General features: G+C 36.0%; 1 protein-coding gene across 5 annotated transcripts; it reads left to right on the top strand.

The window, feature by feature from the left end:
- On the top strand, positions 1-26,487 carry Myct1 (MYC target 1). Of its 5 annotated transcripts, none has more exons than XM_087193442.1 (3): positions 1-157; positions 18,051-20,669; positions 24,639-26,487. In XM_087193442.1, the coding sequence occupies exon 3, from the start codon at positions 24,668-24,670 to the stop codon at positions 25,127-25,129; it is 462 nt and encodes a 153-aa protein (XP_087049568.1). In that variant the 5' UTR covers positions 1-157; positions 18,051-20,669; positions 24,639-24,667; the 3' UTR covers positions 25,130-26,487. The 5 variants fall into 5 exon arrangements, 3 of the variants coding, with proteins under 3 accessions (XP_087049568.1, XP_087049567.1, XP_004856919.4); XR_015444020.1 differs by lacking the exons at positions 18,051-20,669; positions 24,639-26,487 and adding exons at positions 2,191-2,329; positions 3,235-6,433 and having other exon boundaries at positions 19-157; XM_087193441.1 differs by lacking the exon at positions 18,051-20,669 and adding an exon at positions 2,191-2,329 and having other exon boundaries at positions 19-157.
- The last annotated feature ends 499 nt before the right edge of the window (positions 26,488-26,986 follow it).

The following is a 26,986-nucleotide window of genomic DNA, read 5'->3' as shown; positions in this document are numbered from 1 at the left end:
ATGAGGGGTTGTGTGAAAATTATTTTGCTGAAGTACAAAGACGTAGAATCAAATTGCTTCTTTTGGACATACTGGCTTTTCTGTCTTCTCTGTCTTGTGGATATTATGGCTAATAACACAACAACTTTAGAAATTTCATGGCCAGAAAAATTTTGGGGTAAGGTATTTTCTTTAAATGTTTTTAATTTAAATGAAGATGCAGAAAAATGTACTGTGCAACTTATTACATTAGCAATATCTGAGATGTTTTGTTTATTATGAACTGATTAATGTTTTCATAGATTTACTATAAGAAACATATTCATATAAAATGTCTTTAGAGTGAGCTACAGAGACATTAAAGAATAATCTGAGAAACAGTATAGATCTTGGCTGGTTTACAGAATATAATTCAAAAATAATGAAAATGTAAAAATGAGAATACAAAGGAAAAGAAATATAACGTGGAATTAATTGCTGTTTGGAATATGACAGTGTGAGTTTGGTTAAAAGTTATTTATCTGAGAGTTATGGATTATGTGTTTTATTTAATGAAACCACGATATTCTACGGAAGTTATTACTGTAATCATCAGTGTTATACTCTTTAGTTTCCAAAATCAATCTAAATAACAGGTCTGTATTTGAATTAATTTAGAACATGATGACATAGATAAAATAAGGGAAAATGTTATGAAATGGAAAAAATTAAGGGGAAATAGCATCACATACAACATTACAAAGGAGGCCTCTTTCAGAGGCAACAGGAACGAGCATGCCAGGGTAGTTTGGGCTGAGTTCAGTCACAACCACATCTAGGATCCCCCGATGGTGAGTTGCTGAGGTCAAAACCACCAGTGGCTTCTGGCTAGAGGTGAAAGGAAGAAGGATTTGAATATAAACTTGACATGTACTCTCCTATAAAGAGAAATTTTAAAATAAAGGGGACAGTCTGAGTTAGACAGAAAAAAAATCTTTAAAGGAAAAACTGGAGTTAAGGAAGAGATCTATAACCAGCTTTGCATGTCCTGAATAAGCTTTTCATCACAGAAAACTATGTCAGACTTTCTGCTGTGATGCAAAGTGAGAATTTAGAAACTAACGGGTGAAAAGTGAGCAGTCTTGGCTTGCTCTTTCTAATAATTTGGCCTAATTGTCACCATGGAAGTTTGTTTGAAGGGAATTAATTTCTTTTCTTTTTTTTTACTCAATGGCCATTTCTGTTTGAGAAGAGATTTATTAACGAACACCTTAATAAAGTTACATAATAAAATTTTAAAAAGAAAATATGCTTCCACACAGTAGAAATCAGCATCAGAAGTAGGTTATTCAATACCAAGAAACACATAAGCTTTTGAATTGTAGGGGTCTAATTATATATTTGGGGCAATATTATTGCTACCTGCTTTTTTTTGGTACCGCGGATCGAACTCAAGACCTTTTGCTTCCCAGGCAGGCACTGTGCCACTAAACTACATCCCTGGCACTGCTATCTGCTTTTACAGAGAAAGTAAACATGCTAACAATAAATAGAATATGTGTAAACCAAATTCATCATTATAGTATGAGTAACTGCATAAATTATTCAAAAACATAATAATTCATATGACAAAAATTAATATATAAAAGCCGGATATAGTTTTTCAAACCATTCAAAATTAACTTTTATGGTTTCATTGGAAAATGATTCATTACCCATGAATAAAACATGATGATAATCATTAAAATAAAGCTGAAATTAATAAGAAAATGTTAAGTTGAAATCCATTCCTTAATCCTAAAATTTAGACATATTTAGTAAGAAAATCTTCATTTAAATAGTATATCAAGGATCTGTCTAATGTTCCTTTCTGTTAACATGTAAATAAGGGAAAATAAGTGAAAGTAATAAAATCTAGTAAAAAGCATGTTACATTTATTGAAAAATATTTTAAAACCAATGCAAATACAGTGAACAGATAAAATGATTGATGATTTGGGGAAAATAGGTAAAAGATTATATTACTTCTTCTGGAAAAAAGTTAAGTATAAAATGCAAATATAAATATACTGTAAGTGTAAAATATGTAAGTATTTCCTGAAATATAAGTCTTTCTGTTCATTTTTATTTTTTGTACCAAAATCAATATCTATTTTGATCAATGACTCTCTCAAAATATTAATCTGAAAAGATTTTACAGAGTAATGCATTGTTTATTGCTTTCAAAATCAGTTGTCTGCCTGGGGTTTGGAATTTAATGAAAAAATACAGTGGAACCTTAAGTTACAACTGGCCTGACATACAAACGACTTGAGTTATTTAGGTTAATGGAAGATTCATCTGCCTCTTGTCTTCTTCAGTGTGTACCCAGGTAAACATCCAGATCTCAACTGTATTGACTAGTTAAAACCAGCCCTTGGGAACTGATCAAGTTCGTAAGTCAAGTCTCCACTGTAGTTAAGGAAAACTAACATGAGCAGACTGACTGTGGTTATGATACATAAAAAGTTGTATCTGTTAAGTGTTTCCAGACTTAATGTCCTTAAAGTACAAAGGTTACCAAGATGGACTGCACACATTTTCATAGTTATCACCCACTAAAACTTATTAAATGTCATTTCTGAGGTAAAATCATTAGTGTAAGAGCTGGCAGCGAAATTGGCCTGAAAGTGGTAATACAGACACATACTTCCCCTTTGAATGGTCCATTTGGCTTTCTTTAACACCAAGCAGCAGGAAGTATAGGCCCGAAAGTTTGCTGTACCCTGTTCTTTCAAAAGAAGAGACAAACGTCACTGAACTCAGTTACTGTCTTAGTATTTAAGAGTACCTGAGAGCGTCACACAAGACATAGATTTGTGGTATCTATCTTATCTTATATTGTTCCCCCTCACTTAGCTAGCATTGTGAATAATTGGGGAAAGGTATTGGTATAAAAGTTTGTATTTATTCACCTAATTTAACTCTCACTATAAGTACAATGTCTTTCAAGAGGATTACAATCTTGGAGGTGATTATGTGTATATGCATATGCAAATATGAAGTAATACCAGCAATCATTGCCATTTTAGCATATATTACCTTTATATTATATAAAATGATAATAAATAATAATATGTCATAGAAGTTTAAAAATACTGATATCCGCTAAACTCTTTTTAGAAAAAAAGAAAAACATTTCCTGTTCTTGGGAATTCAGGTAAATTTCAAATAGGGAGATAATTCTAAGGACATTCTAATCATTCCTTTTTCATTCATCAATTTATTCCCCTTCAGTTCCCTGGATGCCTCAGAAGCACTGGCTAACCATCTTACCTAGGCAGTGTGTTAGGAGTTAATGACATATGTAAGACATCATTCAAGAATTTCAAGGTGATCAGGAGAAATGTTATCAGCAAATATGCAGAAGTAAAGATTTAGAACCCTTTATGAAGAAGTGAATGACTTCCTGGGATGTCTGTGTATGGAAATCATAGGCACATTGTGAGAAAGGCAAGTTGGAGGCAGATTTCTGTAAGATTTTGAATGTCACTGTAAAAGTTTGACTTACCTTAGCCTAACACTGCCAGGTTAATGTCTTCAAGTCTCGTCATGTTCCACCTCCCTAGGATTGTCCCTTAGAAACGTGTTGTGGCTCAGTGGCACCGCAGCTCCCTGGCAAGTTCAATGTCCTGAGTTTGATCCCCGGTACCAAAAACAAACCAAAACCAAAACAAAACAAACCAGAAAGAAAGGTGATGTGGAAGGCATGGCATTATATTCTATCCTGGATATTGGAGGGAGGGATATATATATATATATATATATATATATATATAGAGAGAGAGAGAGAGAGAGAGAGAGAGAGAGAGAGAGAGAGAGAGAGAGAGAAAGTGCCTTTGGTTTCTTGGTTTCTTCAAATTCTGGCCTCTACTGACATCTACTGACAAGTATTCCTCATGTGCTTTGGGACATTGCTCTTTCTGTCTTCACTGTTGAAGCCTCTAACCAGAAAAATCTGTCTTGTAAGATCTAAGCAACCATGGCTAATGGCATGTTTTATTTTCTTTCTGAAGCCATTCTTGTCTACCGGCCCTCATTCAGGTAATTTTCTATCTATCTTAATGGCACAGAACAATTTTCCCCCTGACCCTGAAGCTGTAGAAACCTGGTTTCCCATTCTCCTCTACAGGACCTAGGATTCTGAGGGACTTGCTATTTTCTCTACATGCAATCTTGCCCAGAGAGCTGAGAATGGATACCAAGTTTGCTGGATTCCCTAAACCAATCTGTAGCTCATTATAGGGGGAATAGAACGGTAGTCTCCTTTTCTGAAACCCTCCCTGGTCATCTAGTATGTATCTCCTCTTTTCTCACTCCATACACCTTCTACTTACACTGCTCATGAAAATTGACTCATCTTGTATTGTTTCCAGCACTGTTTGTGGTAAAATGTAATGTTCTTGAGGCCTTTAGACTGTTAGCATTTTGAAGCTAAAATAATCACCAAGGAAAACTCCAAAGCATCCCTTTTCCCCTCAAAATATCCTGCTATTGCAATAAAGATGTTGGCTTTCAAAACTAGTAACTATTCTCTATATTTAACAATTAATTTAGTAATTCAGTAATCCAACAGTGAAACATTAACTTTTTCCTTTGCTGTGCACTCTGGCTAACATGCATTGTGGTGAACCTTCTCTGAAGTAAATAAAGAGATGAATGATGGTGAACACACATCTGGGGAATCTAGTTCTGTTGAGGGGAGAAATTCTTGACTAAGAGCTGACAAAGTTATTCCTCAGCCCATGGAAGGGGCCTACCCAGCAGAAGGGAGTAAGGTGGTCCCACAAAAGCTGGGATGGGGAGCAGGCTTATGGTTGAACACAAGCCTCAGGGATGTCCCTATGCCCGCCCCCCCAAATAATAGACAAATGCTGCCTATATTCAAACTCAATTCTTCAATTACCATTTTTAAAAGTCTTCAATAATTCTTTATCATTGTGTATAAATAGCCTATTCATTATTTCCTCAGTTATCTCAGATACTTGGAAAGTTTGAAAAAGAAGTGTTTACAAGTGCTGGCCCTTAAAACAGTTACATCTGAATTACCATTAGAATAATGAAAACTCATCTCTCACTGGGCTCCTGAGATTCTGATGCAATAGGTATGAGGCTGAGTCGACCAGGCTGTACTTCTTCATGTTTCTCTGGCTTCGGAACTGCATTGACATTCAGGAGAATTATCTTTTCTTATGACAACATTATTAGGTTTTGTTATCAATGTTATGTAAGCCTTGTACAACAAGTTAGGTAGTATTCCTTTATTTTCTATTTTCTGGACAAATTTGTGCAAGATTGGCTTAGCTTGTTGTTTAAAGGTTTGAAAAAGTTCACTTGTGTAATGCTTTATAGTAATTTTAATTGGAAGGTTTTAAATAACATAGTTTCTTTTTTTCTTAACTAACCAAAATTAGTTATACAGAACAATGAGCTTCATTTGTGGGATATTCACTCATGTTCCTTCCTGTTTGTCCCCCTTATTCCTTTCTTCACAATTAGTCTTACTCTGTTCTCATGTCCTCTGTCTCTCTGTCTCTCTGTCTATCTGTCTGTCTGTATCTCTGTCTGATTCTATATCTAAGAAAACACATGACATATTTTTCTTACTCTGGCTTATTTTGCCTAACATGATGATCTCTAGTTCCATCCTTTTTTTCGATAAAAGACATGTTTTCATTCTTCTTTATGGCTGAATGATACATCACTGTGTATATCTACACCGCCTTTTCTTTATCCATTCATCCATTGATGGGCACCTAGGCTGTATCCATAACTTAGGTATTTTGAATTGTGCTGCAATATACCTGGGCAACACATTCAATTTCTTGAACAACAGCAGACCACTTGAACTTTCTATTGATTTTTCTGTTAGTTATGGTAGTTTGTGTTTTCTAGATGTTTGCTCATTTAAATTAAATTTCCAAATACATTGTATAAAATTTGTTTATGATATTCTCTCACATTTCCTCAATACTTCATTATGAAAATGTATAAATATACAAAACCATTTGAAGAATTCTGTTTGAACAATCCTCAATTCTATGCCTAACCTATTCTATTTATCATAATGTCTTCTAGACTAATCTATTTGTTGTAAATGACAGAATTTCCTTTTTTGTTTTTTAAGGCCTATATAATATTCTTTTATACGCACAAACAAATACAGTCATGCATCTCATAATAACAGGGTTATATTCTGAGAAATGCGTTGTTGTGTAATTTTGTTCTTGCACAACCATCATATAGCATACTTATGCAAACTAAGATAGCTATGGTGTCACTAGGTAATATAATCTTATGGGGCCATACTTGACCCAAATGCCTGTAATCCAGCACTCCAGGAGGCTGAGCAGGAGGATCACAAGTTCAAGCCTAGCCTGATAAAACCCTTTTCCAAAATAGAAACAGTAATTGATTTGAAATAGGAAGAAAAGGTCCAAAGGGGTAGGGGTGGGAGGGGAAGGGGAAAGGAAACAAGGAAAAGGAAAAATTATGAGAAAAGAAAAAAAAATAGAAACAAATTCTATGTAAATAGGGAAGGGTAGAAGGGGTGAAGGGAATACAGGGAATGGGAAAAAATAAGAATTAAGATACATCATGTACAGATACAAGCACCCAATGATAAATGTATTGTATACCTAAAATGTACCAATAAAATAATTTAAGGAAAAAAAATAGAAACAATGATCTGTTTAAGAAATAGCAAGGAAAGAAGAGTGGATGGAGCCCAATGACCAGAGGAAGAACAGAAAAAATTAGCTTGGAAGGGGAAGGAGGTCTTTCAAGTAGGGACTTTTTGAGCCAGTTTTAGCTCATGTGTCCAGTTGCAAGTACTGCAAAAAAAAAGTCACTATGCACCTCATGACTATGTACAATTAAATTTCTTTATCCATTCACTTAATGATGCGTATTTAGTTTCCTTCCACATTTTGACTATAGTGGTAATGCTGTAGTGACCACTGGAGTGCAGATATATCCTAAATATATTTTGTTTCATTATCTTGGGCAACATAGTCAGGGGTGTTCCTGAATCATGTAGTAGTTCTATTTTTTTGTATATATTTTTATTGGTACTTTTTAGGTGTACAATATAATAACATTCATCACTGGAGATATGCACCTTAATATACTCTCTTGGTTCTTATTTTTTCCCCCTTACCTTGCCCTCCCCTCCACCCCTTCCTATTTACAAAGACTTTGTTTCCATTTTATCATTTTCTCATATTAATTCCATTCCTTTCTTTCCTTTCCCTTAACCCTCTGACTTCCCCCTCCCCGTTGCCCCTTTTCTTCCTATTTCACATTATCTATTATACCTTTTAGTCCTTATTTACACTTTCAGTTTCTCACACTAGAGAAACTATTCGGTACTTACACATGTGTGTCCTGTTTATTTCACTTAAGAGTATCACTTCAATGTGCATCCATTTAGCAATAAATGTCTCTAATTTCTCATTTTTGATGGCTGAGTAGTACCCCATTTTATTAAAAAAATTCCAGTCTCTTTCTTTCATGATCCAATCTCCAGTTGATGGGCATTTGGGGTGCTTCCAAGTTTTAGCTATTACAGATTGTGCTGCTATGAACATGGGTGCACATATATCACTGTGGTATGATTCTTTTAATTCTTTGGGGAAGATACCCAGGAGGGGGATAGCTGGGTCAAATGAGACTTCCAGTCCTAGCTCTTTGAGCTATCTTCATACTGATTTCCACACTGGTTGCACCAGTCTACACACCTACCAATAGTGGAGCAGGGTTCCTCTTTCCCCACAGCCCTGCCAGCATTTGTTGTTGGTTGATTTCATGCTAGCAGCCATTCTTTCTGGAGTGAGGTGGAATCTCAGCATTGTTTTCATTTGCATCTCTCGAATGACCAGTGATGTTGAACATTTTTTCATATGTTTATTTGCCACGTCTACTTCTTTGTGTGAGAAATGTCTGTTCATTTCAGATGCCCATTTTTGGATTGGGTCTTTAAATTTGGGAGGTCTGATTTTTTTAAGTTCTTTATAGATGCTGGATAGTAGACCTTTGTCTGAGGGACCGCTGGTGAAAATTTTTTCCCACATTGTGGGTTATCTCTTCTCACTGCTGATGGTTTCTCTTGCTGTGCAGAAGCTTTTTAGTAAAAAGAGATCCCACTTGTTGATTGTTTGTGCTAGTTCACGGGCAACTGAGGTGTTGTTCATAAAGCCTTTTCCTACCCCAGTGTCTTGAAGAGTTCTACCTAACCTCTGTTCCAGCCGGTTCAGTGTTTCTGTTTTAATATTTAGATCTTTAATCCATTTTGATTTTAGATTAGTGCATGGTGAGAGATACAGGTCTAGTTTTAGTCTTCAGCAAGTTGAAACCCAATTTCTCCAGCACCATTTATTAAGAGGCTATCTTTCCTCCAGTGAGGGTGTTTGGCTCCTTTGTCAAAGATGAGGTGGCTGAGTGTGTCTGGTGTTGTTTCTGCATCTTCTAATCTGTTCCACTGCTCCTCAGGTCTGTTTCTTTGCCAGTATCATGCTGTTTTCATCACAGGAGTTTTGTAGTATAGTTTCAAGTTTGAGGTTGTAATACCCCCTGCCATGTCTCTGTTACCTAGAATTGCTTTTGCTATTCTAGTTCTCTTCTTGTTCCAAATGAATTTTTGGATTGTTTTCTCAAGGTCCATGAAGTATGCTGCTGGGATTTCAATTGGGATTGCATTGAATGTATGTAACAGTTTTGGAAATATAGCCATTTTCACCATGTTGATCCTTTCTACCCAGGAGTAGGGGATGTCTTTCCATTTTCTGATATCCCCTTCAATATCTTTTTCCAAAGTGCTATAATTTTCAGAGAAGAGGTCTTTGATTTCTTTTGTTAGGTTGATTCCTAGGTATTTTAGTTTTTTGGATGCTATTGTGAAAGGAATTGTTTGCCCTATTTCTCAGTGACTCTGTTGTTCATGTAGAGGAAAGCTATTGATTTTTGTGTGTCAACTTTGTATACAGCTGCTTTACTGAATTTGGTTTTTAAGTCTAGAAGACTTTTGGTGGAGTTCTTGGGGTCTTCTATAGAGAGTATCATGTCATCTGCAAATAATGACAATTTAACTTCTTCATTTCCTATCTTTATTCCTTTTATTTCTTTCTCTTATCTAATTACTGTGGCTAATGTTTCCAAGAGTATATTGAACAAGAGTGGTGATAGTGGACATCCTTGTCTTGTTCCTGATTTTAGTGTGAAGAGGAAGTGGAACCTTTAAGAGATGGGGCCTGATGGAAGGTCTGCTGGTGATAGGAGGTGTGTCCTTGGAGGGGATTGGGGATCCTGGTATCTTACTTTTTTCTCTTTTGCTTCTTGGCCATGAGATGAACAACATTGGTATACCTTGCCCTCTTACCATGAAATGCTATCCCTCAACTCACCGTACCATAGATCCAAAAGCATTTGGCCCACTCAATCAAGGACTGTGTCCTCCAAAATTGTGAGGCAAAATAAACCTTAGGGAATCTAATTTCCAGTAATTAGGAAAAAAAAAAGAGTGGTAGTTAGGCATAAGAGGTGAGACAGGATATAATTTTAGATTTAGCCGAATTAGGCCTCAATGAGAAAGTTACACATGAACGTATACGTCAAATTAATCATGCTGATAGCAGCAAAAAGATTTTCAAGACCAGATTTCAACCAGTACAAGGCTCTAAATCAAAATCACATCTGATCTGCTTAAGAAATGGCAAGGAAAGGAGAGTGGATGGAGCCCAGTGGCCCAGAGGAAATGAGCTTGGATGGGGAAGGGAGTCTCAAATAGGAAATTTGGGGCCAGTTTTAGGAACTTGCTTTTGCTTTGAGAGGAGCAGAGTTTAGAGCTATAGTGATATGATTTGACTAATAGTTTGAAAGCTTTTCTCTGACAACTGTGTTGGGAATAGAATGTAGCTGGGTGTGGAGAATGCAGCAAGGACAGATGCAGGAAGAGAAGTTGGAAGAGTGTTGCAGTATTTCAGGTATAGATGGTGGTCACTTGGACAGTGAGAATATTTGAATTCTGGGCTGTTTGTAAAAATAGACCCAGTAGGATTTTCTAGCAGATGAAATAAACACATAAAATACTTATTCTTTGACTGTTTTTTATTTTTATTTCTTATTAGTGCATGTTTGTAGTACATACTGACTGCGTTTTTCATGGGGAGTTGGTACGTGTACATAACACATCTGAATTGTCTCCTCACTTCCTTCTGCTCCCTCCCTTCTACCTTCCTGCCTCCATCTCTTGGCCCCTTTCCCTAGTTCTTATTTTCTCCCTATTTCCCATTCTCTATCTTTTGTTTTGCTCTTTATATTTTGGGCTTCTCATATAAGAGAAATGATATGATATTTAAACTTGTGTGTCTGATTTATTTCACTTAACATTACAATCTCAAGGTGCTTCCATTTTATAATTAATCAAATTTCTGGCCCTAAATTGTTATTCTTCCTAAAAATTCTTTCTCCAAAAGTCTTTCTGTTGCCTAAAGCATCATCCTTTGAGATACCACAAATTACATGGCCTAATTTGGTAAAAGATGAGCTTATGATTCTTGTATTTGCAAAAATCTTGAAAGTTTGAATCAACCTTCCATTCTATTCTATTGTCACTGATAAAATCACTTTCAACTGAAGACCACTAGATGGTGGCCTGTACCAAATTTTAATAACAAGGGACAGAATTCCAGGTGTTGGTGAGGTTTACTGAAAACAATAGTGAGTTCTAGGACCTTAGACTTGGAAAATACTACAGTGGCTGTTATTACTAGACCAAGAAAGAGCAAATGACTTGAGTAAGTCACACAACTACTGCTGTAATGGCTGGAATCTACTGAGGGATTATTACATGCCGGGCACTCGCGAGTTGTATAGATATAAATTACCAATTAGGGTAGCAACCCTTAATTATGACATGTTTTACTAATGTTAGAGTGAGTTCATTTTATCTTCAGTGAGAGAACTGGATTTTAGAAAGCAATTATTTTGTCTCATTAGTTGCATTACACTAAAATTATAAGAAGTAAAATCATGGCTCCTCTTTCTTTCCTCAAAATTGTTGAGAAATAAGAAGACAACAGTTTTCAAAGAAGCAGTATCTGTGCCAAAATCTTTATTTTGAGAGGGTACATTTTATTCTATATTGAGTTTTTTAAAAAGGTTCCTAAAATTTATTGTTAAAAGCCTGCCAGAATGGACTTGGTTATATGAAAAATGTTAGTTATGTGACTAGTAGATGTGGATTTCTTTATGTATTTCCTGAATTCTACAGTGTAGGTGGGTCAGATAATCATTAACTAGAGTTAAATTTTAAAAAAGGCTTATGGAAGACCACACTGAAACGGGCTATACTTCAGTTATGACTCTTGACATTTCTTTCTTGTTGCTTTTCTGCATTTCTTTCTACACTTATTTTTTGCAGTTTGGACTGAAAGGGACCTTAACAAGATGGCTAAGCTTTAAAGTACAATGTATTTAAAGAGTAAAGTAAAGGTAGATGATAGGAAACAGGGAGATAGAGTTTATGGAGATGGGAAGGGGACCTGAGGATGGGGAGAGATGGGAAGGAGGGGCAGCAAGGGGCAGTAAAATGGAGGAAGATGTGAAACATATATGTCCCACCTCCTCACCGTGGATGTATTTATGATGCATAATAATAATGTTTTAAAATAAAATGAGAATAAAGTAGTTGAAAAAGAGAGAAAGTGTCTATAAAAAAAAGAAGTCTTCCAAATCTTATGTCAGAATTATCTGTTGAAACTACTTAAAAATTCTTCATTTCTGGCAAGGTTAAGGAATTAGCACAGTGATTTCTAAAACACACATTTGGCTCACTTTATGGGGTAGGAAGTAATTGCCATGGTATATGTACTCAATTGAACAAATACTTATCAAATCTATGTGTGAAAGGCAATCTATGTTAGTTTTATGACTTCTTTAGCTCCAACTTACCCTACATTATATTTATTCAAAATTTAAAATATTATTGATGTGCAAGCATTATTCTAATTATTCTTATGTATATTTAAAATTTGTTATATAATTCTTTTCAGATAGCTATATAACCTCATATTTGATGGTATTTTGAGGCATTCTCCCAAATTTTGACAATACTAATATAGTATCAAATAGAATAATTATCACAGTACAGATAATCTTTTAAATAAGTTGATTGTCAAATTGTTTCCCTGATAATATTGTTCTAGTTTTAATGCCATAAAAAATAATCCTTTTATTCGAAACAGTGAAATTTGTCATTTAAAAAGATTGTGGTGGTCCAGCATAATTTTTAATAATTGGCCCACTGAAGTTTGGATACTATCCTATTTTTCTTACATTAGAACAATAACATATTTGGGGAACAAAACAGTCATCTAACATAAATATCTCTCTCACTCAATGTACTTTTTTTCCTTAAATTCTTTTATTGGTACATTTTATGTATACAATACATTTACATTTATCATTGGGAATTTGTACCTTTACATGATGTATCTTGGTTCTTATTTTTTCCCCATTCCCTGCCCTCCCTTCACTCCCTCCACCCTTCCCTACTTATAAAGACTTTGTTTTCATTTCTTCCATTACTCACAATTTTTTCTTTCCCTTCTTTCCTTTTCCCTACCCCTCCTACTTCCCCTTCTCCTTTGCCCCCTTTCTTCCTATTTCACATTATCTATTATACCTTTTAGTCCTTATCTACACTTTCAGTTTCTTACAGTAGAGAAACTATTCAGTATTTACATGGGTGTCCTATTTATTTCACTTAAGAGTATTGCCTCAATGTGCATACATTTAGCTATAAATGCCTCTAATTTCTCATTTTTATGGCTGAGTAGTATTCCATTTTATTTAAAAAACCCCACATTTTCTTTATCCAGTCTCCAGTTGATGGGCATTTAGGGTGCTTCTAAGTTTTAGCTATTACAAACTGTGCTACTATGAACATGGGTGCACATATATCACTGTGGTATGATTCTTTTAATTATTTGGGGAAGATACCCAGCAGGGGAATAGCTGGGTCAAATGAGACTTCCAGTCCTAGCTCTTTGAGCTATCTTCATACTGATTTCCACACTGGTTGCACCAGTCTACACACCTACCAACAGTGGAGCAGGGTTCCTCTTTCCCCACAGCCCTGCTAGCATTTGTTATTCATTGATTTCATGATAGCAGCCATTCTTTCTGGAGTGAGGTGCAATCTCAGCATTGTTTTCATTTGCATCTCTCGAATGACCAGTGATGTTGAACATTTTTTCATATATTTATTTGCTATTGCTACTTCTTTGTGTGAGAAATGTCTGTTCATTTCAGATGCCCATTTTTGGATTGGGTCTTTAAATTTGGGAGGTCTGATCTTTTTAAGTTCTTTATAGATTCGAGATAGTAGACCTTTGTCTGAGGAAGAGCAGGTGAAGATTTTTTCCCACATTGTGAGTTGTCTCTTCACACTGTTGGTGGCTTCTCTTGCTGTGCAGAAGCTTTTTAATAAGAAGAGATCCCACTTGTTCATTGTTTGTGCTCATAAATGGGCAACTGAGGTTTTGGTCATAAAATCTTTTCCTACACCAATGTCTTCAAGAGTTCTACCTAACCTTTGTTCCAGCCAATTCAGTGTCTCTATTTTAATATTTAGATCTTTAATCTATTTCAATTTTAGTTTAGTGCATGGCAAAAGATATAGGTCTAGTTTATTCGTTGACAAGTTGGAACCCAATTTTTCCAGCACCATTTATTAAAGAGGTTATGTTTCCTCCAATGAGGGTGTTTGGCTCCTTTATCAAAGATGAGATGGTTGAGTGTGTCTGGCATTGTTTCTGCATCTTCTAACCTGTTCTACTAGTCTTCAGGTCTGTTTCTTAGCAAGTACCATGCTGTTTTTATCACAGTACCTTTGTAGTATAGTTTTAAGTTGAGGATGATGATACCCCCTGCCATGTATCTGTTACCTAGAATTGCTTTTGCTATTCTAGGTCTCTTCTTGTTCCAAATGAATTTTTGTATTGTTTTCTCAAGGTTTGTGAAGCATGCTGCTGGAATTTCAATTGGGATTGCATTGAATCTATATAGCAGTTTTGGAAGTATGACCATTTTCACTATATTAATCCTTCCTACCCAGGAGCAGGGGATGTCTTTCCATTTTCTGATATCATCTTCAATCTCTCTTTTCAGAGTGCTATAGTTTTCAGGGAAAAGTCTTTGATTTCTTTCATTGGGATGATTCCTAGGTATTTCAGTTTTTTGGATGCTATTGTGAAAGGAATTATTTGCCCTATTTCTCTCTCAGTAAGTCTGTCATTTGTGTAGAGGAAAGCTATTGAATTTTGTGTGTTGACCTTGTAACCAGCTACTTGACTGAATTTGCTTATTAAGTCTAGAAGACTTTTGGTGGAGTTCTTGGGGTCATCTATATACAGTATCTTGTCATCTGTAAATAACAACAATTTGACTTCTTCATTTCCTATCTTTATTCCTTTTATTTCTTTCTGTTGTCTAATTGTCATGGCTAATGTTTCCAGAACTATATTGAACAAGATTGGTGATAGTGGACATCCTTGCCTTGTTCCTGATTTTAGTGTGAAGGATTTCAGTTTTTGACCATTTAGTATGATATTGGCTTTTGGTTTTTCATAGATGGCTTCTATCAGTTTGAGGTAGAGACCATCTATTCCAATTTTTTGTAGGGTTTTTATCATAAATGCATGTTGGATTTTGTCAAATGCTTTTTCTGCATCTATGGAGATAATCATATGGTTTTTGTCCTTGGCTCTATTGATATAGTGTATTACATTGATTGATTTGTGTATGTTGAAACATCCCTGCATCCCTGGGATGAATCCCACTTGATCAGGGTGTATGATCTTCTTGATGATCTTCTGCATTCTATTTGCCAGTATCTTATTAAGGATTTTTGCATCTATGTTCATTAGTGAGATTGGCCTATAGTTCTCTTTTTCAGTTGGGTCTTTCTCTGCTTTGGAGATCAAGGTGATGCTTGCATAGAGGAATGAATTTGGGAGTATTGCTTCCCTTTCAATTTCATTGAAGGGTTTAAACAGTAGTGGCAGTAGTTCCTCTCTAAATGTCTTATAGAATTCAGCAGTGAAGCCATCAGGACCTGGGCTTTTCTTAATTGGTAAGTTTATAATCATGTTTTCAATTTCATTGATTGACATTGGGTTGTTTAGAATTTTTAGATCTTCTTCATTCAACTTTGGTAATTCATATATCTGCAGGAATCTGTCCATTTCTGGTGTTTTCCATCTTATTGGTGTGTAGGTTCTGGAAGTAGGTATTGATGATCTTCTGGATTTCTTCTGGGTCTGTTGTAATTTCACCATTTTCATTCCTAATTGCAGGGATTTGGGCCTTTTCTTTCCTTTTTCTGATAAGGTTGGCTAAGAGTGTGTCAATTTTGTTTATTCTTTCAAGGAACCAACTCTTGGCTTCATTGATTTTTTTGTATCATTCTCTTAGTCTCCACTGCATTGATTTCTTCTCTGATCTTTATAATTTCCTCCTTTGTATGAGCTTTGGGTTTGTCCTGCTCTTCTTTTTGTAGAAGCTTGAGGTTCAGCATCAGATTGTTTAATTGGGCTCATTCTGTTTTCCTAATATGTTTATTCACTGCTGTGATTTTCCCTTGTAAGACTGCTTTCATTGTGTCCCATTGATTCCAATATGTTGTATTGTCATTGTCATTTAATTGAAGGATTTGTCTGATTTCTTCTTTAATTTCCTGTGGGACCCGTTCATTATTCAGAAGTGTGTTGTTCAATTTCCATGTGTTTATGAAGTTTTTGTGGTTTCTTTTGCTATGGATCTCCAATTTCATCGCACTATGGTCTGATAATATACAGGGGTAGCTTCAATTCCTTTGCCCTTACTTAAACATGTTCTATGAGTGAGTATATGTTCTATTTTGGAGGACAACCCATGTGCAGCTAAGAAGAATGTGTATTCTGATTTTGTAGGGTGGAACACTCTAGAAACACCTATTAAGTTCATTTGTTCAAGAGTTCAATTGAGTTCTAGTATTTCAGTACTTATATTTAGCCTAGTTGATCTATCTATTTGTGACAGTGGGGTATTGAGGTCCCCCACTACAATTTTATTAATGCGTATATGACTTTTCATGTCTGTTAGTATTTGTTTTATATAGTTGGGTGCACTAGTGTTTGGTGTATAGATATTTATGATTGTCATCTCTTCTTGTTGGATTGTTCCCTTTACAAGGATGTAATGTCCTTCTTTGTCTCTCTTAATCAGTTTTTGTTTGAATTCTACTTGATCTGCAAAGAGAATAGCTACTCCTGCTTTTTTTCAGGTTCCCGTCACATGGAGTATTGTTTGCCACCCTTTAACTTTCAGCCTATGAGTTTCATTTTGAATTAAGTTGTTTCTTGTATGCAGTATATTGTTGGATTTTGCTTCTTCACCCATCCTGGCAAGACATCTATTTCTTTTGATTGGTGTATTGAGACCATTAACATTGATGTTTATAACTGATACATATTGACTTATCACTGTCATGACTTTTTCTTTTTGTTGGATTCTCCCCCTTTACATTTAATTTCTTGTCACGCGCAATGGGTTCATTCTGCTGTGCTTCCTGGGGTTGTGATCCTCATTGTCTCTTCTTAGGATATTGTGTAAAATTGTTTGGAGTGCTGGTTTGGTATTCACGAAGTTCCTAAGGTGCTCTTTGTCATGAAAGTATCTTATTTCTCCATCAATTTTGAAAGATAGTTTTGCAGGGTACATCAATCTGGGTTGGAGGCTGTTTTCCTTTAGGGCTTGGAATACACCACTCCAAGGTCTTCTTGCCTTGAGGGTTTATGTTGAGAAGTCTGCTGTGATTCTGATGGGCTTTCCTTTGTATATAATTTGGTTTTTTTCTCTAACTGCTTGTAGAATTTTGTTCTGTTGAGCTTCTGGAATCTTAACAATTATATACCTATGTGTAGATTTTTTTTTTATCAAGGCTATTTGGAGTCCTATATGCCTCACCTATCTGTATGTCAAGTTCTTTTCCTCTGCTTGGGAAGTTTTCTGCCATCACTTCTGTAAAGTTTTTTTTTATGTCATTTGCACTCTCTCCTGTTTCTTCTTTGACTCCAATCAGTCTTATGTTATTCTTCTTTACATCACCTAGCAGCTGCTGGATTGATTTCTCATGGTCCCTTACAATTTTGAAGCAATTTTTCTTTTCCTGGTCACTAATTGCAATCTTATCTTTTATATCTGAAATTCTGTCCTCACATTGGCTTATTCTGCTGTGTAGACTTTCAGGGGAGTTTTTGATGTCCTGGAAATCTGTTTGTGACTGTTTTATGGATTCCATTTGTTTCCTATGTTGAGATTCCATCATGTTCCTCAGCTCCTCTCTAGATTTATTAATCCTGTCTTGCACTATGTGCACAATCTCTGCTGTTATCAGAGAAATTATTTCTGATTTCATTTTTTCCAGATTCTCTTTTGTTGCCAGTTCCAGGAGTCCAGGTGGTTGAGTATCAAAGTGTCCCACCTCATTTCCTTTTGAGGTTGCTGTAGGTGATCTGGAAGTCTGGTTTTGAGACTTGTTTGAATGTCTTCTCATTTCGACCTGGGGTGGGAGTGCACTACCTCTTTCTGATTTGGGAGCAGTGGGATTGCGGCCAGGAAGCACCTCCCTTTGTGCCCGGAACGGCCGGATGGCCCTCACTCAATGTATTTTGATTGTCTTTGCTAATGTCCTCATTTACTTCAATAAGCCAGATATTATTTTCACTTGATTTTATATTTTTTATGAAATTAACTCTTGCTATAATTCCACTATTAATAACATTTGTATTGGGAACATTTTATGTGTCAGAAAACTGGTAGTAGAAAGGCATGCAAGTCACTGAGACTATGTATTGGAATTTCTGTAACTGTTTGTTTTTTTTCTGGTACCGGGAATTGAACTCTGGTCCTTGTGCTTGCGCAGCAGGCGGCAAAACTACTGAGCTAAATCCCCGGCCCTATGTAACTTCTAAATGGTTTTATTGGTAATTGAATCTATTTTCTTCTTTCAGATTATGGTTTGAACTGCCTTTGCTGAAAAAATAAATGTATCCTTTTAATTTGATATATTATAATTCCTAATATTCTGTAATATTTAGAGTCTTCAATGAGACCTCATAGAGATGAAGCAGGTTTATACACAAAAGCAAAGGCATGTACTTTGTGAATTTGACCACTTGTCTTCTCATTTCATATCATACATCAGTGTAAATGGTATTCCTTTGACCAGGATAGATGTTGATTAATTTTTTAAAAAAGAATAAAGAGTCAATTCTACCACATAAATCTTAATTTTGTTTCAATATCAAATGAGGAAGTAGAGGCAGGGCAGTTTTTAAGATTTTGTTTTATTTAAAATTTCACCTCTGTGACTCTCTATTTGAAGTTGCTTATATTTAAAATGTTCCACTTGAGACTACTGATTCAGAAAAACAGATCTGTAAAAAACACAGTATTATTCTCCTACCATTTTCAATATGAAGTTTTGTTCATGACAGACTATGAGACTGATTAAATTTATTAAAGTTTTAGGCATTTTATGTCTTTAATTTCCATTTCAATTAATAGTTTCTTATCTTATACCCAAGGAATAAATAACTTAGTTATTAATATCTTGGAGTCAAATACTGACTTGACCCTTCACCAGTTGTGTAACCCTAAATTTGTTTCTTATGTCTCTCAGTAGCCTCAATTATTAAATGGGAATAACACTAGGTTTAACCTTCTGGGGATGCTTGAAAATTAAGTGATATATTTATAACAATACCTGTGGACTACAAATTCCAAGCTATGTGTAGCTGTCTTACAGAGTAGATATGAATATTCAATTAGAGATTAGATACTGTGCTATTGTAATACATAATGAATTAAAAATAAGGGTTGGCTGAGCATGGTGGAGCATGCTTGTAATCTCAGCTACCATGGAGGTTGAGGCAGGATTGCAAGTTCAAGGACAGTCTCAGCAACCTAGTGAGAGCCTGTCTCAAAATTTAAAAATTTTAAAAAGAATAAGGGATATAGCTAGTGGCAGAGCACTTGCCTAGCATGCATGAAGTACTCTCTCAATGTCCAGTACATCATAATAGTAATAATAATAATATTTTGATTTTTGTAAAGTATATCCTCCAAACATCAATTATTAAATCAATTTTATTTAAAATATTCTAAGTTGAAACACTGGAATTTTGCATTTAGAAGGAACTCACAGTTTAGGCTCCTTGTCTGCTGCATTCCTTTCCTTCTCAAAATCACAACATCTAGAGGGACCACAGAAAATTTTTCATTCATTTATTCTGAATATGAAGAAGATAAAATTCCTAAGTGATTTTTTCCATATTCTTTGATTAAAATGTTTCTCTTGATAATTAACTCATGGGTTCTCTGGTGCATAAACTAGTGTATGAATGAGTAAACTCTCCCAGGGACAACGGGTCACTTAATCATGTAAAATAATATATTAGTGAACTTGTATTAGTCTCACAAAAATAAAGATCACCTAAAACTCTCTGGAATTAGGTAAAATTAGTTTTTTAAACCAAAGTATCATACTTAATGAAATGCTTATACTTGTGCACTTATTTGTAAAAATAAAAAGGACTTGATCCTATGAAGTACTTGAGCAGCATGACTTTTATTCCTGGAGTATTCCATGAACTTCAATTAAAGCACTTCTCAGTGAAATACAGAATTTTTGTAATGTTTAAAAGTGGCAAAATAGAAAAGAAATTAAGAATTAGTGATTATAATAAAATTTGATTGATCATATCTTTTCAGAAGCTAATATTATATAAAACAGTAAATGCATGTAAACACCATGAAGTAGGCAAATACTTAAAGCTTTTCAAAAACATTCTGATTTAATCTGATTATCAAATTACTATTTGAATAAATGTTTCTAATGAAACATGCTATATTTATTTTGATCTCTTATTTTCCATTTTGCACTGACATATTTTTTTTCTGAGTATAGATTACAAATAATCTTTTGCATTCCCTCCCCGGCCTTTTGGAAAAGTTAAATTAAATTGATTTCTAACCGACACATAAAAACATGGAAGTTGTAATATGATTGGAGTATATTGTGTGATGTTTCAATACATTTATACATTGTGTATTTAAATCAGTTTAAACATATCTATCTCCTCAAAGATTTATGATTTCTTTATGTTAAAAACATTCAAAATCCTTTCCTAGAATTTCTTGAGATCTATAGTCATAATTGTTATGTATAGTCACCCAGGTATGCAATAAGAGCACACCAGGGCTTCTTATTCCTGTCTGGTTGTAAGGTACCGCACATTGGTCAGCCCTCCTACCCCATGGGAAGCAACTTTTAAATTGTCTTGACTTTGGGTTTCATGTGATGTGGCCAAGTTTTTCTTTCTTAGCCTCTCTGTCACTTCTCTGATTAAGCAGTGGCTCTTGCATGTTTGAATCACGGTGGAAATGTTCAGTTGTTTCACTGTCTTCACCACACTGACGTCAGCCTATCACAGTATCACTGCCAGCTCCATCTTTCTCAACAGATACAAAGGATCTTTGAGATCTTCCCTAATGGACAGTCTCAAATTAGTAGCTTTCCCCAAGTTTCTCCGCTGCTGCCCATGCCCACGGTGGAGAGAGGAACTTAGGTATTTGTGATTTTCTATCATCTGACCCCAACCAAGTGGCAAGTGGCCAACAACCCCTTAACCATCCGACTTAAAGGATGTTTTTCTTATCCTAATTGAAGTCTTCTCAAAGATGAACTCTGCTGGGGCTGAGACTCTTCTTCACTGCTGTCTGTGTATTTAGCACAACTCATTTCTATGTTAAACAAATAAGCACATAAATATCTCTGGGGCCCTGGCTGCTAGTGACTTTGACCTAATATTCTTTTCTTCTTTGACTCAGTGCTAATACTCTTTCTTTTCTCCTCATTCCCCACTAATTGGTTCTTGGTTTCCATGTTTATTTCTAATACCTATTAAATTCTGATTTTCCTGAAGGGTTGTTCTCTACTCCTTTAAACACACTTTCATTTTTTAGTATCAAAAATTCCTATGGATGGTGGAAACTCTCCTATAGCCTGAATATTCACAATTTTAGCTTCTCCTTTGGGCTCTTTTTAATTAACTCTGACATCTCAAATGAATAATCTCAGGGATACCTTTCTTCCTGTCAGACTGAATGATACCAGTGTCTGTCCTTGCCTGTCCACACCATAGTCCTGGGATTAATCCTCAGTGTGGCAAAGCATGATGCTTTTACTGGCTGACTTTTATTTTTTATAGGACAGAGGTAAGGGAAAAATTGTGTGCTCTTTTGTGGATTTTAACTGTTCCTTTGTTTTAAAGAACTAAATTTTATTTGCCATCTTGACTCTTCCTTTTATGCATGATTTCTTGAAAATTGCATCTTTTCTTTCTTTTTAAAACTAGCTTTAGGATATAATTCACATTTTATATGAATTGCTCACTTAATGCCTACAATTAAATGGCTTCATTATAGTTTCAGATCAGAGTTTGTGCAACCATCACCACAATCAAATTTAAGAACATTTTTATTCCTCAGAAAGAAACCCTGTACCCCTTAGCATCCTCCCTCCCTCCCTCCTCTCCTATCCTGCAGCCTTAGGCAAGCAATCATCTACTTTCCTTCACTAGAGTGTAGCCTGTGTACAAATGAAATTGTGAAATATATGATATTTATCACTGCATCTTTGCCTCCTTCTTCCTACTTTCTAAGACCTCTTCCCCACATGCCCAAGACATCTGTGAGTCCCTTTTGTTCAGTCAGTGTGTGTTCATGTACTAGGATACCTTTCATTAATTCCACACCTTTTACAGAATTGCCCTCCTTTCCATGGAGGCTTATGGGGGAAATGTGGGAGACAAACTTACTGTAGCTCTTTTACATTTTTTATTTTTCTCAGTAACTTGAAATTTAGATGTTTGTCTTCTAATTATAAGAAAAGGATAAATCATATTGCATGATTTTATTTGCTTATTTTGCTATTCTTTATTTTTTTAAAGAAATGTTGAGAAATGCTGATTTTCATGGCTGTCATTGCTTTGACAATGAAGAATTCCTATAATGTGTTCATAAGCAGAATTTTAGGTTTCAAATATTTGGGCACTGATAAAGTTAATTGGGAATCACTGTATATTACTGATAAGGTTAATTTTAGGGTCTGTTTATTTGCTTCCTTGAGCAGGAGCCTAACTTTGTGAAATCTCTAAAGAGACTACAGTTTAAAGGTATAACTCAGTATTATTTTTATGAGGTAGATTTTGGAATAACAGTTCATGGTCTAGCAAATCATCCTATAATTTAGAAGTTCTCTTCTTATTGCAAAGAATTTTTGTTTAGATTTTGTATAAACCATTGTTTTAGAGAGTTTTAAAATAATTACTTGTAAAGTCAATTGTGAAAGAAGAATAGTTACTTTTCCGGAAGACAGATGTCACAATACTGTACATGGTGAAAGGACCCTTCAATATATCTTTAAATTGGGCCATAAGGATTATTCTTATGTATTGATTAATACTGATATGTTATTTCAGTATCCTGGGTTTTCTATATAATATAGATTATGATAAGCTAGAAACAACCTTGGCAATCATAAAATCTAACTCTGTCATTAAAAAAAATGTGAAATCAATAAGTCTAAACAAATTCCCTAAAAATGATACGAGATATTGGGAAGAGAGCTAAATGTGAAGGCCTTCCTTTGAGGTTTTGATATCCAACAATCCACCTCAAAACATACTGATATAAAACAGTAATTGTTTACTTACCTCACAGTTCTGTGGGTGGGCAATTTGGGATCTGGTCACCATGGTGGGTTGCTGCTGGCTTTGCTCCACTCACAATCAGTGGGTGAACTGCTAGGAACTGAACTGTGTAAAATGATTCTATTTACATGTAAGAATACCAGGCTCTTAGCCAGAGCAACATGAGTAACCAGGGCTTGTGTCTTTTATCATCTATCAGACTAGGAAGGCCTTATTCATAGGCCCATGGTGGAGGGCTCCCCAGAATGGCAGGGTTGGAAGCTAAAAGCCTCTTACAGTTTGGGCTTGAACTTGCAAGACTTCAATTCCACTGCATCCTATTTGGCAAAGCAAATCACTAGCCAACCAGATTTGAAAATAGACTTTGCCACTTGATGGGAGGAACAGCAAAGCATTTGTGACCTGCCCCAGTGTTGCAACCCTAATCAGCTAGTTTTCATGCTATGGCTCTTTCAATAGAGATTCTGTAGATAAACAGGTGAAAATAGCTTGCCTCTCTCTATAACAGTAACTCATTTTTGTCCAAGAAGTTTAACAGTCTTTGTTTAAGAAAAAATATTTGAAATGGATCTTGAAGAATGAACTGGCCAGACAGGCAGAAGATTTAAAGATATGTGTGAAAACACAGAGTTTTAGAGAGAATGACAGGCCTTCGGGGTAGTAAGAGGTTCTGAATAACTTGTGGGGGAGTTGGATCATGGGGTGAAGGTAGGGAAACAGGGTGGTTAGGGAAATGAGGCTGCAAGGGTCCTCTAATAGCAGAAAGTTTTTCCATTCAAAATAGAGGCTTGGTTACTCAATTTCATCCAAGAACATGTTTTTAGTTTGCAAGAGATAGTAAGGTAGCATTTCCATTTGGGAAGGGTATATGTTTTCTTTCCAAAACAGGAAATCTGAACAAACCCAAGTTGCATGAATTGGAGGATACTGTTGTGTAGTAAGGACTATGGAGAGTCAGGGCACAGGAATTTCATTGTCATCATGAGGGCAGGAAAGCAGCATGAACTGGAAATTTTGGGAAAAGAGAGAGCCCAGTATTCTGCATAGGTCATGTCACCAAGGAGTCAGAGATATGACAGTCTGGGAGTTCAGGAAATATGGCATAAATCACTCACCAGACGGTACTATCGCAGTACTTCCTATTTCAGAAGGAGCACAGGAAGTGAAGCATCGTGAAAACTGCAGGTGGGAGAAAGCGATGTGATTGATGAGTGCAGACAGAGGAAATGGCAAAGGCAAAGTGACAATGAAATTCTTTATCACTTTGGCACATCAGCTACCATTGAAAATCAGAAGAAAATGATATTTGAGCTACATTTACAAATCTATGTAAAAAAATCAATGAGCTGAAATATGATCTTAGTGAAACTATTTTTTCTTCTTGTTTGTTGGAGATGATAGCTGTGCAGTAATTCATGCTTGTAATACCAGCACTAGGGGCAATGAAGCGGGAAGATTGTGAGTTTGAGGCCAGCCTGGAATACATAGCAAGCTTGAGAGTAGATAAATAGCATAAGCAATCTGGAATGTTACCCATGATAATGTTAGTTTGTACCTTTCTGTTTGAATAAATGGAAGCATTATCAGCTTGCATTTGTCTATATTCATCTACCACCATCTTCTCTTTCTCTAATTCAAAGTTTGTTTAATCTTGTATTCCATGAATTACAGTTTACACTATGTTCTGTGTTTTCCTTGAATACCCAACTAAAAAGTACTGTAGGGTTGGGGTGTAGCGCAGTGCTAGAGCACTTGCCTAGCTGGGTTCGATCCCCAGCACAGAAGAATTAAAATCAATTCAGCCACTGGTCTCCTTTGTTTCAGAGAATCTGATAACCGCCTTCACAGTCTCCATGGCAATCGGGCTGGTCATCGGCGGGCTCCTCTGGGCGCTGCTGGTGTGTCTGGCTCGAAGAAGAGCCAGTGCGCCCATCTCGCAGTGGAGCTCCAGCCGCCGGTCGCGGGCCGCCCACGGCCACGGGCTCAGGACTGGATTTTACCGCCAAAGCGGCTGTGAGCGGCGCAGCAACCTCAGCCTGGCCAGCCTCACCTTTCAACGCCAAGCTTCCATGGAACTGGCCAACTCCTTCCCAAGAAAGCCAAGTTTCAGGGGTTCCACTTTCCACCCGTTTCTGCAGTGTCCCCCGCTCCACGTGGAAACGGACAGTCAGCTGGTGACCCTGCCAGCGCCCAGCTCCTCCGCGCCCGCGGGCACTGCCCAAGGCCCGGCCTGGCCGGACCTCCCGTGGGCCAGCCTGGCCCAGCCAGCCCCGCCGGCCTACGAGTCCATCATCAAGGCCTTTCCAGACTCCTGAGCTCTGCTTTGGTGTTTTCTCTTTTTGTCTTTCAATGAAAGGAAATCATGAATAGACTAAGCAGCATTTAGAAGGCATGGCCCACATGACAATGAGTTTCTCAGTTGAATTCTCTCAAAAGCTGGGCTTTTACAATATAAGATGTATTTTCTTTAAACACGTTTCTCTCCATATGCCTCACAAAAAGGGAATTTTCTAAAATTGTTACATATTTATACATTTTGTGTTCAAGGTTAGGCTTATTAAAGATAGTGATTCTAATCTAGGAGTTAGCTATGATGCAGTGCATGTGTTTTAGATAAAAACTTGAGATATTTGTGCTTTACACCCTTCATTTTTCAATGTGACTGTAAAGAGAAAAAAGTCAAAATCTAAGGTATTGTAATTTTACTTTCTTCTGCATGAGAGTTGAATCATATGGCTTCATATGGCCACAAAATGCAAAAACACAGGAGTCCCTAAAGTTCCTCGAGTTCACTCATCTATGAGAAGTTATGAATCAAGGAAGCTGAACTCTGTTAATGTGGTAGGGTGCTTTGATAGGTTTTTTAGTTTGGTTTTTCAGATAGACTCCTTTTAGTTTTTTCCCCCAAAATAATTATGGACATCACTGAAGTAAAATCTGTGGGTTTTAACAGGAAGATTTAATTTTTCCTCATTATTGTAGTGATGTCATTACAAAAACAACATCACATCCACTTCATTTGACCTGAAAACAAAGTTTGGTTTAACATCAAGCTCATAGTTCTCTTAAGGGGCCAATTTGCTTTCTTAGATTTAGAGCTAGCAACAGGAAAAGTCCTGGATCTAGGGATCTTGTCATGTAACTTTCCAGACAAATAAAGATGGGTCACTGGAGAGAAAGCCTGTCATAGACATCCATGTTAAACGATGGGAAATCCTCCTGGACTACCAGGCTCCATCCCTTGCGTGCTCTCTCTGAATTTCAATCTCATCTTCTCTGAAGTCTGTCCAGTGATTAAATCATGTCATGTGGTCATTGTGCAGATAGGTATTTAAGGAGTTCACAGGTATGCACCAGATGTCAGTGGCTGCCCTTTGTATTTAAGGACAGGAGTTCACTGGAGTATTATTCAAAATTCCTGTGGTTCATTTCTTGATATACCAAATATTTAGTTTGTTTGTTTGTATACTTCTCAGAATGTTGGGATTTCCCAGTGAAAAAAACTTACTCTCATTTTAGGTTCTGTGGCTCAGTGATCCCAGCTAATGGTGTCTGAACAGTGCTCAAGAATATAAAATTTTTGATCAAGATGCAATATGTATATGTGCCAATTCTCTATGATGAATGTATTTATTATGTATTACAAACATATATTAATAAAACACAAAAATTTTTACATAAGGTGATTCTATATAGCATTTTCATTATTAATGTCATATATCTTACACTATCCATTGTTCTTCAAGAGAAATTATTCTGTATTATACCCATTAAAAGTTCTCTAAGTACATGAGAAAGGAAGGAAAGAAAGAAGGAAGAAAGCAAAAAGAAAAGCTAACAAGACAATCAATCTGATGTAGGTTGGTTTTTAAATAAGGAAATATAGAAATTGTAACATAGCCAAGTAAGATTTCAGGAGAGCTTTAACTTAATAACAAGGCTATTTTTAACTTGCATGTCATTCTTAATGTTTAACAAGAAATAAGCAAATTATATTTTTTTCTAGAATTTGTAATGATGGGTAAAAACTGCTTCAAAATGAGGGAAATGAGAGCAGAAACTCTCTAGTGTGTTAAATTATCTGGCAAAATTGTTGCCTGCTGCCTAACACTAGTTGCAAAACAATCAAAATGAGTATCTTATAAATATTGTGCAGTTTATGAAATGTGAAA

Source organism: Heterocephalus glaber, unplaced genomic scaffold, assembly GCF_053883595.1.
Source record: "Heterocephalus glaber isolate CG9 unplaced genomic scaffold, H.glaber_assembly_v1.0 deba00001593, whole genome shotgun sequence".
NCBI lineage: Eukaryota > Metazoa > Chordata > Mammalia > Rodentia > Bathyergidae > Heterocephalus > Heterocephalus glaber.
Note: the sequence above shows the minus strand (reverse complement) of the source record. Positions and strands in the feature narration are given on the sequence as shown.